Source organism: Melanotaenia boesemani, chromosome 5 (genome assembly GCF_017639745.1).
Source record: "Melanotaenia boesemani isolate fMelBoe1 chromosome 5, fMelBoe1.pri, whole genome shotgun sequence".
Taxonomy (NCBI): domain Eukaryota; kingdom Metazoa; phylum Chordata; class Actinopteri; order Atheriniformes; family Melanotaeniidae; genus Melanotaenia; species Melanotaenia boesemani.
The window spans coordinates 24,938,494-24,958,558 of NC_055686.1; the positions used below are offsets into that span (position 1 = coordinate 24,938,494).

Sequence of the window (20,065 nt, forward strand, 5' to 3'; positions counted from 1 at the left end):
AAGCTGGACATTCTCATCTTTGCCATCTCACCGCAAGTCATCCACTGTCCATCATCGATACCACCAGCCGAGCCGCGGGAGTCCGCATCCGCAGAGCTGCCTGATCCAAACCTTCGGACCACCACGTGACACATCTTCTGGCCTTCTGGAAGTCGCTCGGGATCCAAACCACCTGCGCCAACTTCCTCACTTGCCATCAGAGTCACCACAACGGTCGTAAGTCGGCTCGATCCAAACAGAACCGGACGAGTCCTGCTCGGATCAATTCTCTGCTTATCTGCTCAAGAATGGTTGGTTGTCTGACAGTGACCTAGTAGTTCTACATCTTAGTTAAACCTCCAGTTTAACAGATGAGAGTCAAGTTTCCCTCTTTTCCTTTTAGGATTTAGAGATCTTTTTCAGTCCTGAACCTTAGTTTAATTAACACCGCAGGTTAATTAACTTTGTTCATTTCTTGCTTACATTTCATTCATTCTGACACATTGAAATAAGATTTTGGTTTGAACTCCATATTCTGCATTTACCAATGTTTGATTCATTTCTCCATGCGAAGTCCTTTGTAAATATTTCCTTTTCATTTATGCATTATTAGTTTAGTAATAAATATTCCATATTTATCCTAAACTGGTCTGGTTATTGTGAACTTCTCCTTTGAACCATGTTATGGGTCCCTTCGACGTAAGAATTCACGTTAGTAGCGTCCTGAGACTGATTGATTGATAACTGATTGATTTCTAGCTTGAATTAATTAATTTATTAAATTAATTAATTTAGTTCTCTAATGGTGTCCACACAGCCATTAGATTAGGAAAGCTATCTGTGTGGTGGTGCCCCACGAGTAAATTCATAAATTAATTCCAAGAAATTATTAAAATGAATAATTTTATTAAACATCTTTAATGTTTAATGACGCTTAACGCTACAAGGCCATGGCACAGCCAGAACGCGGCACACGCTTACCCAGTGGAAATTGGCCATGAGCGTCGCGGCCAACGTCGCAGCAGCACCTTGTCAGCTGTGTTGGAGTTTTACCAATGTGCTCCTTACTGTCCCGCCAAACACTTTGACATCCCTCAGGAACCCAGCTGATTCTTGATATGACCCAGTGGGAGGAACTCTTTGCTGTGACTGGTCAGTCAGGTTTGAGAATTCACAGTTCACTTCTTGATGTGACCAAAATCAGACAGATAACCACGCCTCTTCCTTTAAATATAAGAACCAGAAATAAAAAGAGCTAAATAAAAATGGTACTGCAAAATAAAAATTCCACAAATAAATTAAAAGCATTTATAAATAGATAAATAATAAATAAACTGATAGATAAATTAAAGTTAATACAAAAATAAATTAACAAATAAAATATGTTAAATAGCTTAGATTAAATTAAATAATAATTAAAAAATATATTTATTTTATAGGATATTTTTAAATTTCAGTATTTAATTATTTGTGTAATTATGAATAAAATGGCTCTCCTCACATAACCATGTAACCATGCCAGTGTCTGTCAGATGATCAATTTTTTTGCGAGGTAACATAAAACTTATTGAGGGGATGCAAATAAATAAATAAATTAATAAATAAATAAATTGAAAATAATAAAATAAAATAAAATAAAATAATAAAATTCCCCTGTCCCCAAGGAGGCTCCGTACAAAGGTCAGTTTACACTGCATTTTTAGAATATGATTGTCATTTCCTAGGGTGGCACTTCAGGGACCAGTCAGTTCGGCCAGTGCCCCCTACCAAGTCACTCTTGTGGCCCCACCCTTGATCTTGTTTCAGAACCCTAGGGGCATATTTCAGGCTCTTGTGGATTCTCTTGTGAAAAAAAGATAGAAGATGAAGGAACACTGCAGCTTGTACTTGTGATTTGCTGAAGGGGGGGGGGGGGCTAACAGAGAGCTCCACATGAAAAAAGCGCTCACATTGCAGCGTTGTTTTTGGACTAGCGAGCACTGCGCAGCCGCAGTGGAGGGGGCACAATGGACTGAGCAGGGCGTTTCTACATACGCCTTTACAGAGCAGAAGGGGCTGAGCTCTATAAAACATGGAAAGGAACAGAGAACGTCGAGTTGTGCATTAAATGTCACCAGCTGCACTTTAAGGAAATACGAGGTAAATATGAAATTCCTTCATTAAATACATTAGATTGTTATACATAAAGATTTCACTTATACATTGAAATACTTCAACTGTGAACTTTTGAAGCGTGTGCGCTGTTTTATTTAAACCTCTTCACGCAACAACAAGCTCTCCGCTGCGGGACAAACATCATAACCAGACATGTTATTTCTGTTTTCGATAAGCTCTTAACCTGAATGAAACGGACCGCGCTGCTGTTCATGTAGACCAACTTAGGAAAAGTTTGACAGCTGAGCAATGTCTCTGCTCTCAGGGACCACACCTTCCATCAAAACTACATGCTTCTCTGTGTGAGCCCTATGTATAAGTAAAACTTTTTAATATACACCACACTATGCAGCTAGACAGCCTTTAATTAAACCGCACAAAGTCAACATATTTTTCTCCAAATGCAAGTGTTTGGAAAAGCTGCTTTTTTCCTTCTTCTTAGAAAAAAAATACTCATAATGATTGCAGTTTCCTCATGTGCTTACTGTGAGAGTTTAGTTTCTCCAGTGGTCTATTTTCTTCCAAGGCTTTAAGGCAAACGCTTTAGATATTTCATTTCACCGTCATAATGTTAGAATATGAAGCCTGCATGCAGAAATACCCAGGAGGCGGCCAGAAAGCTGACTAACAGCAACAACACCCTTCACACAACCACAGCGACTTATCGCGTCTGGAGGAGGAAACCACTAAAACACAGAACTTAGACTTGCATCAGCAGAAAACAGTAATGCATTTTATTTCTGCGTGACTCGTGTCTTCCCACAGTGATGCTGTTGCAATGCTATAATGGTATGCAAAAGTTTTGACATCCCTTGTTTGAAGGATTTTCAGCCCCCTTCCTTCCAAAATGCTTCTAGTTCTTCTTAGACTTTGATGGTGCTTACTGAATCCATTCTTCTCACGCAGTGTTCCCTTGCCCACCGGCTGCAGCGAAAGCCGGAAGCTTGATTGATCCAGCTCAGTGTTTCTCAGTGGTGTTCTTTTCATGAAATCTTGCATCTTTTTTTCCTGTAAACATTTCGTTGCTCAAGCTTTTATTTCCTTAGTTGTTAGGTTCATTTAGATGTTCTTTTGGAAACATGTGATGCTGAATATTCTGGTTAGGATATTAACATCTGCACAGTAGAATCCACAATCCACACTTCAAAGTCTACTAAATCTAACCCAAATCTCTTAAAAGTGACATGAATTGTTTTTAAAATGTTGAAAGTCATGTTTAAATAATAACACATTTAACACATTTGCAGGCCTTGTTACACGTAAGACAAGAGTATAGAGGTCTACAATGTTATCAATATGAAATATTATCAAAATATTTATTTATTTAACAAAAGCCAAAAATGCAGAAATGTTTTGTACAAACTATTATAATCGAGTGACGTCATTAATAACTTGTCCCTGATAAAAAAAACTTTGTTTACAGACGGGTTCTCAAAAGAAAAAACTATAAAATCACCAAATAAAACCACTGAAATGGAATTAAAAGTATACCCTATTTATGATCCTTCAATAAAACAATAAAAAAGAAATGAAATCACATGTACCTATAGAGAGCCAGAGTCAAACCATTGCTCAGTTAAACTGCAACAACAACCCCAAGAGCTACATCTCTGACTCTGCAGCTTCCAGCTAGCATATTAAATGTTAAAGCTGATGACAGTACAATTAGAAAAACACTGGACAAGTACGACTTATTGCAGAAGGACTGCAGGCGAAAGCCTCTGCTCTGAAAAGGACATGTGAGCATGACTCGGGTTAGAAAAATTGCAATACAAGGTACTAAACTGTTGTGATCATACTAGTTGCATATGGCTGCTGTTTAGTTGAACACTATTGACATGTTTTGGCTTTCTAAGGGGAAGAAATGTGTAGTTGGACTCAAGCTGCTGGAGGATTCTACTTACCTTATAAGTATGACTTTGTAGTTTACTGCTTGTCATTTCTTATAAATGTCACTACCTGCACTAAAATGGAGGCTCTGTGTGTGTGTGTGTGTGTGTGTGTGTATTTCTCACGTGAGAGAAAATAAAATATTCATTGTTTTCAGATTGAAATCCTGTTGGGCAGAGTTCACCCAGATAACACTCAGCAGAGATAAAACCACCACATGATGGGAATGTTAGAAGAACATATTATACTCTAGAAATTATATCAATGCAACGGCTATAGCTCTTTACCCCATGCTCTCTACTAATGCCTATCATTGAAGTAGGTTAAAATAAAAATAAGCATGCAGAGTACCTGTTCTGTAGTTTGCAGCACAGCAGCATGTTGCTACAATCTGTCACGCTACATATATAGTCAGCTGGTCACAGCAGCTGCAGAGGTCATTTCCATTTTCCTTTAAAGCCGATCCATTTTGCATCCCCATCTTTTGGCTGGTGGGTTTCAAGTTTTTATTTTGCATGATTGATTTAGTTTTAGTTTTTCAAGACAGGTTACCATGAAATATTCATGATACTCAACACAAATTCTCCTCATACATAAAACACGTTTAATGTCTCGGTTAGTCCAGTAGGAGAGCAATCACGCTCTGCACACTGGTTTACATGAGAGAAAAAAGTGTCTAGTTTATTTATTCTTATTTGTTGTTTGTTATATTTTGTATTTGTCTGAGGAACCAGTAAAGTTGAAGCTGCTTTCTGTTTGGCTTCTGCTGCGATTGACAGTTGAGTCATGTCACAGGAAGAGTTCAGATATTGGAGAGTTGAGGAAGTTAAAATGTAAACTGACTTGCAAAAAGAAAAAAAAGCTATGTTAAAAATAGACATCTGTTTCTCTGTTTGACAGAGAAAGAGATCTAAGAATGGAAAGACAAAGACAAACTGAGATGAACTCTCTGTGTAGCTCCAGTTCTGTCAGGAGGTTTGGGGGCATTAATGACAGTTTACTCTGCTGCTTAATTAAAGAGTGGGAGAGGGCTTTTGCTTGTTCTAGGTGTCATGATGCCTTCATTGTGCATCAGGAGTCTCATAAAAGCACAAGTCAGCCGTGTGCAATGTAACTACACGGCACAGTTACTATCCTGCTTTTTTAATACCTGATCAAACATCGCATATAGTTTGTTCCTGACAGACGTTTTGTGCACATTTAGCAGAAGTAGTGCTGATGTGCTCTTTGTGTCTAATCCCTTTTCTATGTATAGCAAGAATACATGCATAGGGCTGAAGGAAAAAGAAAAAGGGAGGGCTTGTTTGACTTATAAACCCTAGATGTGCATATAGAAGCCGCACTACTGAGTGTGTTCAGGGTTGTGCATGGACTTGCATTTCTGCATATTTTCTCATTTTCTTTTTTTTTTTTTAAATCTGTCTTCAGGTTTCAGCAGCCAGAGGGAAAGGTGCAGTCTGACATTCTGCAGCCTGGTATCTGGATGTGCCCCTCCTTACAACCTAAGCTCTACCTGTGTTTATGATTGAATTTTAAGCACCTGCTGTAGCCGAACCAAGTCTTATTAATAGTTAATGAAGACTGGTGTTTCTCTCTAATTTATGATTGAGCCTTAACACCATTACATGCTTTTATCCCATTTGCATAAGTGCTGAAGCAGTTCTCTCTGTAAAAGCTGTTGATGCAATAGGTCACAGCTGCCTTGTTAATTATTCACACATCTTAATATCTTATTGTGCCTCCCCCCACCCCCCCCCCCCCCCCCAAAAAAGCAAACATCCAATTGAGAGCAAGAACTGTTTCTACGCTGTTAACTACCCAAACTCAGGATGGTAGAGTCACAGATTTTTGCCACGGGCATGGCCGCAAAGCTGAGGAGCCAGTGGGATCGTGATGACGGGCTGGGGCAGAACCACAACGCTGTGAAGTTTCTGGGTCAGGACTACGAGTCCCTGAGAGCCCAGTACCTCCAAAGTGGGAGACTGTTTGAGGATAATCTGTTCACTAACTCTGCGTCATCTCTGGGATTCAATGAGCTTGGACCCAGATCTTCCAAGACCCAAGGAGTCCGCTGGATGAGGCCAACGGTAAGAAATGGAGGGTAACCTGTACTATTAAAAAAAAAAAACAAACTTCAACCTTGTAATTTCAACCAATAGTCACACTTTCTAATTTATTCAGACACTGAGGCTGAGATCAGTGAACCAAATGACCTAAACAGCTATATAATGAGAGAAATGTTGAGCACCATGGATCATATTTCATGCAGAACAACACAGATGCTCAGTGCATCACAGATGCTTTCAAAACTTCTACGTCCCAGTCAAAGAGGAACCGTGGTGGACCACTGGGTCACTAAGCAAGTATTTTACACAAGTTTATCTTTGAGAAAGGCTACTAGAGCTCAGCCAAACGTAACCTCTTTAATTTTGTGCACTTTGTAAAACATCAAGAAAACATCTGCACCAGACAAAAACCTAACACACATAAAATGGTAAGGTAAGGTTGAGTCGGACTGAGTTTTATCCAGCTGCAGATGATGCCTCTAGGGAAGGAGGAGAAGGTGGGACACATGCACCTGTTAGTGCTGCAGCTGTCTTGTTAGGTCACATTGCTGGAATCGTCAACGCCTTTGAAGGTAGTCAATGACTAAGCTAAAAATATCGTGATAACTCAAGTTATTGGGATATTTTTTGATTAGATACACACAGCTTGTAATTATCTTGTGAGATCAACACACAGAAACTTATTTTAATTAAGATAATTTAGTACCTATATAAAAATATTTGTTAACAATTATATTTATAAGTTAAAAAATTTAAATTAAATGGCTGATGTCTCCTTGAAAATTCCTTAAGACAGCAGCTACTAAGAATAAAAAATTAGTTGTAAAGCATGTGATTATTTAAAATGAAGATCACTGGAAAAGCAGGCGTGGGCTTTCAAGACTTCAGAAACGTGCAAAGGAAGAACAGATGCTGCTGTTTGTAATGAGTAAACAGATGATGGCAGCTGTGCGGTGAGAACTGTGTGGTTTTTTTTGAGCTTTTTATTACCCCTCCTCACAGACCAGACTTTGAACTGTTGCCAGGCAACTACACTTTCAGACAGGAAAGAGTGGTAAATTTAATCTTAAGTTAGGAAGTTAGAAAGAGGGTATCATGTATTTCTTCTCATCAGACTTCACCTTTTTTTTTTCTTCCTCTGTTTAGTTCTTCTCCTTGTTTCTCTTTGGGCCTTGCTGTCAACGCAGCGTACTTCATTACACCAGAGTTCTCTTCATAGTAAAGTTGGGCCGATACCGATATTAGAATTGGAAATACTTGCCAATCTTGCCAAGTCAGGGGATCGGGATTGGCAAGTATTTCTGTCAAAAACTCCATCCGATACCACAGAAACAGAATCATAATTTTTTTTTCCTGCCAACCCCCTAACACTACCGCACAATCTTGTGTGACTGTTGTGAGTTGGTAGACGGTGAAGCAGCTGCACTTCTGTCATTGTTGTGCTAACATTTAGCATTAGCATTATGTCAGCAATTTGACGTCATTAGAAATTCCCACTAGCAAAACAGCGGCAGGGTAATGGAAGTATGCAAGCAGGTAATATCTGTCTATATATTCATACACACATACATGTATAGATATACACATACATACATGTATTTATACATTAATTTATTGTCCTGGATGAGGAGTCCATGTCCATCGTGGAAAATGTTTACTGTAAGTCCAATTCCAAGATTTTTGAATTGAAGTTATTTATTCTGTGGCAATCATTGTTTTCATGTGTTAATTGGTGTTTTTTAAGTTCACCAGTATAGGCCATTAAATGATAATAACAGAAATATCATACATCGAAGTCTATAATAAATATAACTTATTTAAATGATAAATTTAATAGAGATCTAAATAATATAACACAGGTATCGGATCAGTATTCGGTATCGGCAGACATCTAAACCTCAGGTTTCGGAACATCCCTACCTTATAGCTGAGAACAAAGTGGCGCTGTCTTATTCACAGCAGCCCTGAAGACAGCTTGCTCCCATGTACTGTGACAGTCCTGCAATACCAGGACGAGTCGTCGTGACCTTTATAGCTCCCAGAGTTGTGTGATCGTCTGAGTGCCTGCAGTCTCTTAGCACGTCTTGCAGCTTCCATTTGGGCTTGTTGTTAAGTACCTAGTGTAAATGTGTGTGAATATGCAACTGACCTCTGTGCGGTTGTCAGCTTATTGAAGCTTCAAATCCCAAAAAGTTAGATGCTTCCTAAGATATGACAGGATATGTAATATTTACACTGCATCAAAGTGGTTGTAGAAGTCACATTTCCCTCATAAAATCTGTGCCGTGTGTGAGAGCTTGGGCTTGTGTGTGATGCTTTGTGTTTCAGTGAATTCAACCATGTGTCTTATGGTTTGTGTTTCTTTTTTTGTGGGGCATGGGGGGGATGTAGAATTTCTTTTTATAGCTTCATGAGGGGTTTGTCACGCACATTATGCTGAGTAAAAGATGGCTCTCAGTAAAGCGTGAAATACTGAGATATGTAAACTATATTGTGGATCTGTTTTTCATGACATTTTAAATTTTATCTCTGTAGACTATTTAATAAATTTATTAATAAAGTATATGCACACAATACATTACATAAATGAAAACATCAAACATTAATGCATTTATCATCTGTAAGACATGTTTTAGAAAGAATATGATAATTAAGCTTTGTTCTTATAACCAAAATTTCCTATTTTGATTTGATGAGGGAATTTTATGAGGGAATGTTTAGCCTCTGGACTTATATCCCACTTTTAATTGCACTTAGACACCAAAACACAAGAAACACAAGAAACACAACATACAAACAGCATCGGGGGGGGGGGGGGGGGGGGGGGGGGGGGGGGACGTGCCATGTAGTGCATGGTGGCCTCGCTCCCAGCATAATGCGGTTAGGTGAGACCTGGTGGTGTGAGGCTGGAACATTGGGGTGGGTGCTGGCCCCACTGGGGCCTGTGCCCCAAGACCATGGGGGGCTCTGGCTGGGGCTCTCCTCTGCCACCCTCCGGGTGGGACTGGGGTTGTCTTTGGGACGGGGTAGCTTGGGTTTGTGCTCTGGGGTTTTGCTGCCGATGGCGCGGTACTCTGGGCTGTCCTGGTCTGCCTCTAGCCTCCGTAGAGGCGTGGTCGCATTTGCACAATCTCACTCATCACTCCTCATCATTGATCACTCCTTATTCCTCATATTCAGCATGCTGACAGTCACTGAGTTGTCCAGTGGGTTTATACACCAAGATATATATATATATATATATTTTTTTTATCTGTTAGTTTGTATCTGGTACTTTGGTTGTTGTTGTGCTACTTTCATGATATGTCTTTTTGATTTGTTTATTATTTAAGAACTCTTAATGACTAGCAGCTCTGTTTTTCTGTAAAAGCTGTAGAAAATTTGCTGGTGTGTTTATGTACAAATGCAGCAGTTTGTTGTCTGGTGATAATGTGGATTGAAGGGTTGTTCCCTTTTGTCTGTGATGTTTTTGTCTCCTTTCTTCTTTCTGCATTCCCTTTTGCTTCTGTTTGCTGTCTTCTTTTTCTGTCACCTCCGGTCAGGTCCAGCAAGATTACATAGAATCCATAATTCAGTTCAACAGTAAATAAATAAATTAATTAATCAGATTATCAAGAGGAGTGTTAAAATATTTATTGCCAAAAAGCATTTAAAAGAAAAAAAATATTCACCAAATATATTCACAAAACACAACTCTTCTTGCTTTTTGTTCCACGTTTATGTTAAATACTTTGGTTAAATACAGACCATCAAGACATTGGAGTGCCATTAAAAAAGGATAAATCTTTAAAAGAAATACAGTATATGGAAACATAGATGGGATCATTAAAGATCCGTTGTGTAGTATTTAGGAAGTTCTGTTGTTATAAATTCACTATGATAGTCAGAAATATATTTCAAAAGTACAGAATGGCATAAAAATAAAGATCAATGTGTTTATATCCAGGCTTTCTTCAAACAGATGGTGGAGATCCTCCTCCCAGAATTGTATTTTTGTCAAATAATAGACTTCTTTAAACATATACACGTAAACTCTGTGCCTTTAGATATGTATTTTTGCATCAGGAGACAGGCAATGGTATATTACGCAGGTAATTTGAACGTTGTTAATGCTTTTTCATCTTTAAATGTAATGAAACCATGTGTTGTCAGCTCAGTGTGGGCACTGTAGTTAAGTGATGGAAGGACATGTCTGAAAAAATGTGCATCCAAGGGCAAGAAAAGTGCTAATGTGTCTATTTCTTCATGTTTGCGTGTTCCTGACAGGAGTTCTGCAAGCGGCCTGAGTTCATCGTAGATGGAGCTACTCGCACGGATATCTGCCAGGGAGCTCTGGGTGAGTCCCACTGGGCAACTTCCCAACTGCTAACTGTGTGACTCTGCTCGTAAAGGAGAGGACGAGGGAAATACTTGAGTTGCAATCTGGTTAAAAGTATAAGAAAAAACTGCTGACCGTAGCAATAGCTTGTAATTAGCTGGTGAAGTCTGCCAAGTTTTGGGAGAGCTTGGGGGTAAGCCATAGATCATTAAAGTTTTCCTTTACAGAGTGCCAGATAACATGAGCTAGTAAAGATGCTGAATCACTGCCGCTGGGATAATAACAAGTAGAAATATTACTGTTTTAATGAAACAATAAGCCATTATCACAGCACCACATGTTTCTAATCAGTGTTAGGTTAGGTTGGGTTAGGAAAACTTGTTCAGTGATGTTAAATTGTTACAGATTTGTTATTTGAATGAGGGATATTTGCAATGAAAGAAAGCTTTTTAAAACATTTTCCGGTGCTGACTGATCATAAAAATCTTTCCTTTAAAACGTCTGAGACTTGAAAATATGTCATGTATCAGCCAGCTGTCTCTTTAAACAGAACTTGAAGAAGTAGTTATGAAATTGTTTAACACAAAGGTTAGAAAGGAGAATCTCCACTAATATGAACATGAAGCTGAAGCTAATACTGTAGGTAGCTAGCTTAGCTTAGCATAAAGACTGAAACAGGAAAGTGGTTAGAAAATCTACATAGCTCACATAATAAGGCAGTTTTTACTTTTTCTTAATCCCTCCAAAACAAGATGTGTTTAGGTTAGTTCTGGCACGTTCAAATGGTTTTTTTTCTTCCTACTCTTAAAAGATGTGTACATTAGCTGATTCTAAATTTAGTGCAGGTATGATTGTCAGCGTGCATCAATAGTAATTTGGGCTTGTTTATCAGTCATTGGACCGGGTCACGTTGCAGACATTAGCTGCATTTACATGGAGCAATTTTTATCCGATTGAACGTCCAGTCAAGATACAAATGCTTCATGTTAACATTTTAGCTTATCTGATCGAAAAGGATCTTCAATCCGATAGAGGGGGTGTTTTTAAAGGGTTTCACGAAAAATAACCATGTATACACTCATTTAAATAATTTCTGTAGTGTATATTGTTTCTGCTCATGCTTGAACCATGTGGGGGATACGTGACGTAATGAGTTTCAGGGAAGACTTAAAAAAAATAAAAAATCTAGACTGTGGCGGGTACGTTTTTGTTAGAAACTGAAAGAGTTAAGAATTACTGAGCATTTCAACAGTAAAAAGGTTTGAAATAAAACAAAAAGAAGAAAAACTTTGGGCATGTCAGAAGCGTTATGGTCATATTAAATCTGTCCATCATGTAAATACACCTGATCGGGTCACTTTATCCAGCATCCGTGTAAACATGTCAGATTGATTTCAGTCTGATAGATAAAACATTTGTCCTTGTAAACTAAATTACAGAGTTAATTGTAAATTCCAAAATCTACAACAGAATAATTAAAAAAGAAAGAAACATGTTCTGAACCAAACCAAGTTGCAATGCTTTAATGGGATCTAAAGAGAGCTGTGTTTGAACAAATGGCTGCAAACACCAACGAACTGAAGCCATGTTGTAAAGAAGAGTGGGCTGGAGAGAAAATATCTTCAAGTTATTGTGACTAAAGGTGGTTTTAAAATCCACTGAATCATGGAGGATTCTTAATTTAAAATTAACACTGTACACACCTTATCTGAGGTTGTATTTGATTTCATTTAAAGACCAGTTAAGGACCCGATGATTTCCATATTATCCTGAAATATAAAACTTTAGAAGACTGAGCTCTTGCAGTAAGTCGAATCTATCTGCTGTTAACTATAGAAATGACAAATAAGTACCAGAAACAGATTATAGCCTGAGATGTACAGCGCTTAGGCCTTGTATTTTATCTGCCTCGCATTTTAAACAATGCTGCTTTCCATCTTTTTTTAGTAGCTCTGTCTACAACATCTCCTGTTGCCAAATCTCACTGCCGCCCTTATTGCAAAATAACCACAAAAATGGGTCGTCACTGTGTTATAATTTAACACCACAATTGTATTTACAGTCTTTTCCATTGCCGTGGGTTTTCGTATGAGAACGTCAAGCTTTAATAAGTTCTTTAAAATAGACTGAGACAAATATTAGCAAAATAACCCAACACTCAAAGTACAATCATTTTGTTTCTTCTTCATTAGGATGTTATAATAGTTAGAAATAACATCAATATTTAAAACATACTGATATGAGAACAACACAATAAGACAATAAAAATGCATGTGTTATGACTCTCATAAAGAAACCGTCTGTTGGAGGGGGAGCTTCTCTATGCTCCATTAGAGAAACATTAAGCAAAACAATATAATGGGAGTGACTATTGTGGATCAAACCCATAGTTAATTACTAGAAACATGGAATCATTGTGATTTTGTTTTGGCTCTAATTTTAAGTCCAAAGCCTCTCCCATTTCTAAGAAGACAAATCTTATGCAAACACAGTTTCTGAGTATTGCCTTCACTGTCCTGCTGTTGAATGAATTCCAGTTTTACAAGTTTCTTCCAATTCAGCTTGACGTCCAATCGTAGCAACAGGAGTTAGCTTTATATACCTTTACTGGTTATGGACATTTAGATTAATAATGAGATTAAGGGAAAAAGTTCTTTAGTTTAGTAATACTGGCAGATGTAATCAATGGAATTATTTTGTTTTGGTGGCCAGCGTCCTGCTGTCACACATGTTAACACACTGTTGTGTTTGTTATGAGAGGGAGTTAAACTTGGACCATTCAGGTCTGATGCAGGAATATGAATCAGTTTGACTTAATTTTCAGGGGACTGCTGGCTGCTCGCAGCTATCGCCTCGCTGACCTTAAACGACAACCTCCTCCGCAGAGTGGTTCCTCAGGGGCAGAACTTCCAGCAGGGGTATGCCGGCATCTTCCACTTCCAGGTAACAGCGTTGCTTCATTCCTCAACCTTTCCATGTTTCCACATTGTGTTTTGCTTCAGACTCCTTAAAAATCGATTCAACAAATTTCTTATCTGTTAGTTGAAGTGGAGCGCTAAAATAATAAAAAAATAGAAACGACATGTTTGACTTGTTTAGATCAAGATCCAGGCTGTTTCATAGAAGCTCTGGTGCATCCTACGTCTGTCAATGCTTCATGTTTTTGCACCTACTTAATGCAACACAGTGCTGGATTACTTGCAGCACAGGAGGTAAAACAAGTTGTCAGAGATTTCCTAGCTAACAGAAAGAGCGATGACAGCTTCATTAAGACCTGCAGCTGCGCTCTCACCACGTCTTCACTGATACATTTATCCGCTAGTGCTGAATGGTATTACTTGTTGTAACCATCCCTATTATTATATTCCACTCTGTTTTTGAGTATTACCAATTAATAAGCAAGTATAATGCTTTAAATGAGCAAGATACAAGCAGCAGGTAGAAATGGTGTAAAGCAGTAGGACTGACATTGCTTGCGGTATGTAGTAGCAAAAGGACCAGTAAAAATTTTAAAAACCCCACAGCCCCTCTCTCCAGATGCAAATAGGCGGGTCCTCACCTAGCAGGCATAGAAACCACGCCCACCAATGCATATAAATGGTGAAATTGTGTAGATATGCTAGTTTCAGACTTCTATTCTTTCACAGAGTTTCTGATTAAATATTCCTGCAATGGGACGGATTTGTGGTTTTGAGTTTTGTAAAATTTACACCGGACTTTATTCTTTACCTGCTGATCCTCATCTGGCAACAGACAGCAGCTGCTGCTTTGGGTTTTAACCAAATACTCAGTACACACAGGAAACCACATGCAAATGTATGACTGTAGTAGTTGCTCAGTGGGGCAGTGACGCAGGTGTTGGCCAGCTCATAAACCTTTTTATTCTGAAACCAGTGAACAGGTGAACAACATAGAAGATCATTCCTACACTAGACAGGAATTATATTATGGTCATGGCTTACACTGTCAGGCTTTCCATTTTGCATGTGTTGCTCCATTATATTCTTGGGAACTTTCATGTGTCCCGCAGTTATCCTTCTTAGGTTTATTTAACTTAGCTCATGGCTTTTTAAATATTTATTTTATGACAGATACAGGTGGCCATGGTTTCTTGTACACAAAGGTTACTGGATACTGACCCTTCCAGGGGACAAAATCCACAGCTGGCTGCCACAGGATTTTTAATAAACTTCTTTAATATATATGGGTTTTTATTGTTCATAAATTTTTGTTGACTAATTAAATTATTTAATCATAAAACACTATACAATCGTTAAGAGATTTGATCTAGACTAATGGAAAATGTAAGTGGATTATTTCTGAATGATCTGACTTATGGTTTTGTTTCATTAGTAGTAATGTTAGTTTAATTGGGTTCAATGTAGTCATGTCCATAACAAGGTAAACTTTACAGCCTGCCACATTTAATGGCTTGGTTCCTAGCTAGCTTCACACTTAGCATTTTGGTATATATAAAGAATTGTTGTCCTTTGTAAACCTTCATACCTTTAGTTTTCTTTAGTGTGCTATATTAGTCTAGAACAGGGGGGTCCAAAGTCGGTCCTCGAGGGCCGCTGTCCTGCAGGTTTTAAATGTTTCCTGCTTCAACACCCCTGACTCAAATGAAATGAATCCAACAGCCAATTAAGTTTTACACAATTACTCGTTAATTTCAGTCTGGTGGTTTTGGAGCAGGGATACATCTAAAACCTGCAGGATTGTGGTCCTCGAGGACCAGAGCTGGACACCCCTGGTCTGGAAAATCCAAAAATCCCCAAAAATCTGTGTCATCTGGTAAAACCACTGTTAACTCAAGTCGTACAGCCTGTATTGACATGTATGATCATCACTCAGATAATAATTTAGATATGGCAGAATGTCTCAGACATCAGTGACACTGTTCCACCTCTCTGCTCTTAGCTTTCTTAAGCACTGCTATGCTAGCAGTGCAGCTTAGTTTTCCTTAGCCCACTACCTTAAGCCTGGTACACACATAACAGTTTTTTTAATCTTATAAGTGTTTTTTTTTTTTTTTTTAGGTCGAGACCTCACACGTGAAAATAAAAAATCAGGCATTTAACAGTTTTGATCATACTGTGTGTGGTGTGCTCCGATAATCTAATCACAGAACAACACACACATGATGATGCTGTCCCGCAAGTGAGAATCTAGTCCTCCGAGCCGGACATCTCACTTGACCAAACGTAATCTAACAAAAACATAGAAGAAGAACCATAGCAACAACCGGCAAAAAAACGAGGAAGAAGAAACATAGTAACAACCGGAAAACACAACACACCGCGTGGAAGGGGATATATAGGACGAGGGAATGATGGTGGTCTTGGGACTGCTGTGAACAGAAAAAGCCAGAACTGAAAAAATAACAGACTGGAGACGGCATGAACACGGACTTTATTTACTTCCTTGTTCTTCTACTTCCAGCTCGCTCTCTGATTGGCTACATTCCTTACCACGTCACCATCCACGCAGTCACAATGCACGAGTTGTCGGCGTTCCTCAGAAATCGGCTCTGAAATATTGAACATGTTCGATATTTCCGATTGTCGGCTATGACCTGTTTCGGAGCAGATTATCAGGACAAATCTGCTCGTAACACACCACAGACTACATGATGATTGGACAGAAAAATCTCATAAGAGTCAGGATTATTGGGCGTTTGCCGTCCGTGGTCGGGAAGAGGCAAAATCAGGACAAAAATAGCCAAAAAATCTTTGTGTGTACCAGGCTTTAGTGATAGGAGGTCTGGCTCTTTTCAGAGATTCTCTTATGGTTTGGCTCCATAGAAGCACCGGCTGTTATGGCTTTTCTTTTAGGATCACTCAGAGCGTTCTATTCTAGTGTAATAAGCAATTATGAATAGTTTGTGTTAGAAAGAAATGCTTAATTGTCATAAAAGCCTTATTTTTCTACATTATTTTTTTCTTTACAAAAACCCTCCTAAATATTGTATTATTTAACATTTAAATGAAATATTTAAATTAACAACTAAATACAGAACCACAGCCAACAAATGAAAAAGTAATTTTTCTGCTTATTTCACTTTATCCCAGCACACCTGCGTTTAAATTCAGTTCCCCCGTTTCTGCTTACTGTGCCACTACACTCACTGTCTTTAGTGTGTCTGCCCCTTTTCTTGCTTTTATATTATGGTAAAATCCTAGTCGGTCAAACAAAAATAAAAAAAAATCCCACCCCTACCTGGACGGATACTTAGCATGGATTAAAACAACTAAGAGTTTGCTCTTCCCAGTGGGAATGGGATCTTTTTTTTTTTTTTACAAAGGCTCTGCTAAGAGGTGACAACTTCATAAACAACACTTCGCTACGCAACATTTTACTCATCATCCTGCTTTGCCAACACACAACAGACAACCAGATTATAGCAGGGCAATATTGGTGACTCTTTTCTTGATATTTATCCTAAAAAGATTTGAGATTAGTTACTAGTTGTTTTTTAAAGAGATTAAAATGGCTGTGGTGGTACGACCAGTTGCTAAATCTGTTGTAAAACCCATCAAATTGGTAACGATGTTAAGTGATATATATGCCAGAGCATTGCAGTAGTAGTAGTGTTAGGGAAAAGGCACATGAGTGAAACTATGACCACAAAAGAGGAAGTCAGTTCTTACTGAGTTGTGTTGTTTTATTCTGTTTATTACAACACACAGAGGAGTGTAGGGGGAGTGTCTGTCAAGGGATCTTATTATCTAGCCTGCAGATTAGATCTGATAAAAACTTATCTCCTGTGTTTCTGCCAAAGTTCCTACAATACTGAAGGAAATGTCGATATTTCTTTTGTGAGGAACCTTCTTAATTAGCTGTGATAATAGAGTTCAAAGAGACTGCAAACAAAATCTCAATTTATCCCTGTTATCCCGATACACTTTAAATAGTAAACAAGAGAAAACATTTTCTCTCCCCATTTCTGCCTGCTGGGTCATAGCGTACTCAGAGCTAATTTGTTTGATGCCGCATACACAGACTGTTGGGGGATTGTTGCTCTCACACATCTGAGTCACATACTATATGCATGCAAATACACACACAGAGCCAATATTCATCAGAGATCTCTGATGTCAGGCTGACTACTCATGAAAGCTGTTAGACCAGAAACAGGCAGATTAACATAGAAAACTAACAGCAGCTGCATGTTCTTCACACATAACATGTACCGTTCACACAATTCAGTAAAATCAATCTGTAAATACATAAATTAAAGCATTGTTGGTCAAGTTTTTTAAGCATCTTTGAGGGAGATGGATTGAAGTCCTTTCTGCTCCGGGCTGTTGCGTTGATTCATCTGATATGAATGGATCAATAAATGCCATCACACACACACAGCTCCCATTTTGCACAAGTCTTCTGGTGCTGGTGAATCATTACAGAGACGTGTGTTCAGCTGTCCATTGTTGCTTTGCTAAAATGAGTGGAAATAATACTTCAGTTTGCTCTAAAAGGACTCTAAATGCATGCATGTGTTAAATGCACACAGATGAAAGCTGAATGGCTTGTAAATACGTATCAGTCTTGCCCTAGTTTCATCTTGTGGTTTTAACGCATGCGATCTTAGTTTCATCCTCATTCAGTGGTGTTGGTTCCAACACTGTTTCTGCTCCTCACTGTTCTTATGTGTTTAGTCTTCCTAGAATTTTCCCTTTGTATGTGTTTATGTCGTTGTAGCCTCAGGATAAATTACCCAGACCTGAATGAGTCATCCCAGAATGTTAATATGGGTGTCGGCTGGGGGGATCATAATCCGTTTAAGCAGGAGAGTCTGTGTGAACAAGTATGGCAGATAAAGAGGAAGAATGAATAATAAAGCAGACAATCTTAGCCGTGTCAGTCAGAAACAAATGAAACTGGGGAAATGTACTTTATGATATTCTTAGTAAAGCTCACATTTTGTGCAGGGAAGCCTGACAGTTTGTTGAAATGTATGAGAGTTTCTCAAGTTTGAAGATAAGGAAACTGTAAGTTAAGACACGGATGTTGTAAGAGTTAACTTCTGTCAGTGAGTGGGGTGTTGCTACCACCAAGCTGCCTTTGTGTGCGCATGTTTGTTGAGGGCAAGCCTGAAATTAAGTCTATTGGTTAGTGTTTTTTCTTTTGTGACAGCTCCACCCAGAAGTGGATTTGTTCAGCTCTGCAGGGTGTGCAGAATTTCTGCTGCGCATTAAAACATAAAAGGCTGGAACTCTGTAAAGTCACATAACACACATCAGCCCGGGTCAAACGCTCTGGTATGAAACTAGATGCCCACACACACACACTTATGCTGCACTTTTAGTTGCCATGAGGCAGTCCTGCAACTTCCTTCACACTCTTCCTCTCATCCAGAGTTATTAGCTCCTCTATCACATTGCGTTTCCGCCTCAAGGACTCTGCAGCCTCCAAAAACAACATTTCAGCCTTTGTTTTTCTTCTTTTGTGCAGTGAGTACTTAGTAGCTTAGTTTCTGGCTGATGGGTAATGCATTCCTGCAGCACGTGCTTGAAGCCATATCACATCTTCACAGCAGAATTTACACCTTGGCCACAAGATTGAGCACTTTGGAAAATAAGTAGAGAAGTGTGTAACAAGTTGAGCTAGATCTGCACTGCAAGTGTTTCTAACTGTTCAATATACATCATTATATTTAATTTACGATGCAAAGTAATCTGAATAGATTTTTAGATTACATGCATGTCTCAGACAGATGTTCAGCTGCTGTTTCTTGTTAAGGTTGGGGAATTTGGAGTCTGTCCACAGCCAATACAATCCAGCACTAACTCTTCCTTTCTGCTTTTGACCGAGTTGGTCTCTGCTGCCCCCTGCTGGACACCACTCCCCTCTTGAAGTGAGGGACAAACAAATCATATTTGGAAAAAGACTTGTATTTATGGGTTTAGCTATGATGTATTTTAAATGATTAGGTTAAATCACAGTTGTATTGTGATAACAACAACTACTATATTGTATTTTAAACCAATTAAAATTGTGCTGAATCTGTAAGTAGATGCTAACTAAACTAATTCCTTTATACATCTGATGTATCTGTAACTAAATCAGTTTTGTGTATTTTTTATTGCATCTATTTTTCTATTTTATTTTATATATGATTTCCTTTTTTTTTCTTTTCCCCTAACCTTATGTGAGTGTTGTATCATTTGCTCTGAGCTTTATCTGTATCTCCTACCTCACTGATAAGTTAGGCATTTTCTTTCTATCTTTGACCAAAATGGTTTCCTACAGCTTGATATTACTTTGGTTTGGAATCAATCCAAATACATATTTTAACTGTTAAAGGAGTATTTTAAAAAGTGTAAAAATCCTTTTTTTATTTTTGTGGCAAAGTTCGTTACAGAATGAGGCACTAAAACCATCACAGACCTCCTAAAGGAACATTAAACCTTACGTGTAATATTAATCATGTATTATGTATTATTATGTATTAATCACATATCATGTGTTCTGCTCGCTGTTGCAGTTCTGGCAGTTTGGTGAGTGGTTAGATGTGGTGATTGATGATCGGCTGCCAGTGAAGGATGGAAAGCTGCTGTTTGTCCACTCAGCAGAGGGAACCGAGTTCTGGAGTGCGCTGCTGGAAAAGGCCTACGCCAAGTAAGACTGAGAATAACAGGAAATCTCAAGGTGGACG

General features: G+C 38.6%; 1 protein-coding gene across 1 annotated transcript in view; it reads left to right on the top strand.

The window, feature by feature from the left end:
• Positions 1–1,985: 1,985 nt before the first annotated feature.
• capn1 (calpain 1) overlaps positions 1,986–20,065 on the top strand; it is a 35,933-nt gene continuing 17,853 nt past the window's right edge. The window contains exons 1-5 of the mRNA XM_041984531.1: positions 1,986–2,118; positions 5,452–6,110; positions 10,356–10,425; positions 13,232–13,350; positions 19,895–20,028. Coding sequence (XP_041840465.1) covers positions 5,853–6,110; positions 10,356–10,425; positions 13,232–13,350; positions 19,895–20,028 — 581 coding nt within the window. The 5' untranslated portion in view covers positions 1,986–2,118; positions 5,452–5,852. The remainder of the gene's footprint in view (positions 2,119–5,451; positions 6,111–10,355; positions 10,426–13,231; positions 13,351–19,894; positions 20,029–20,065) is intronic.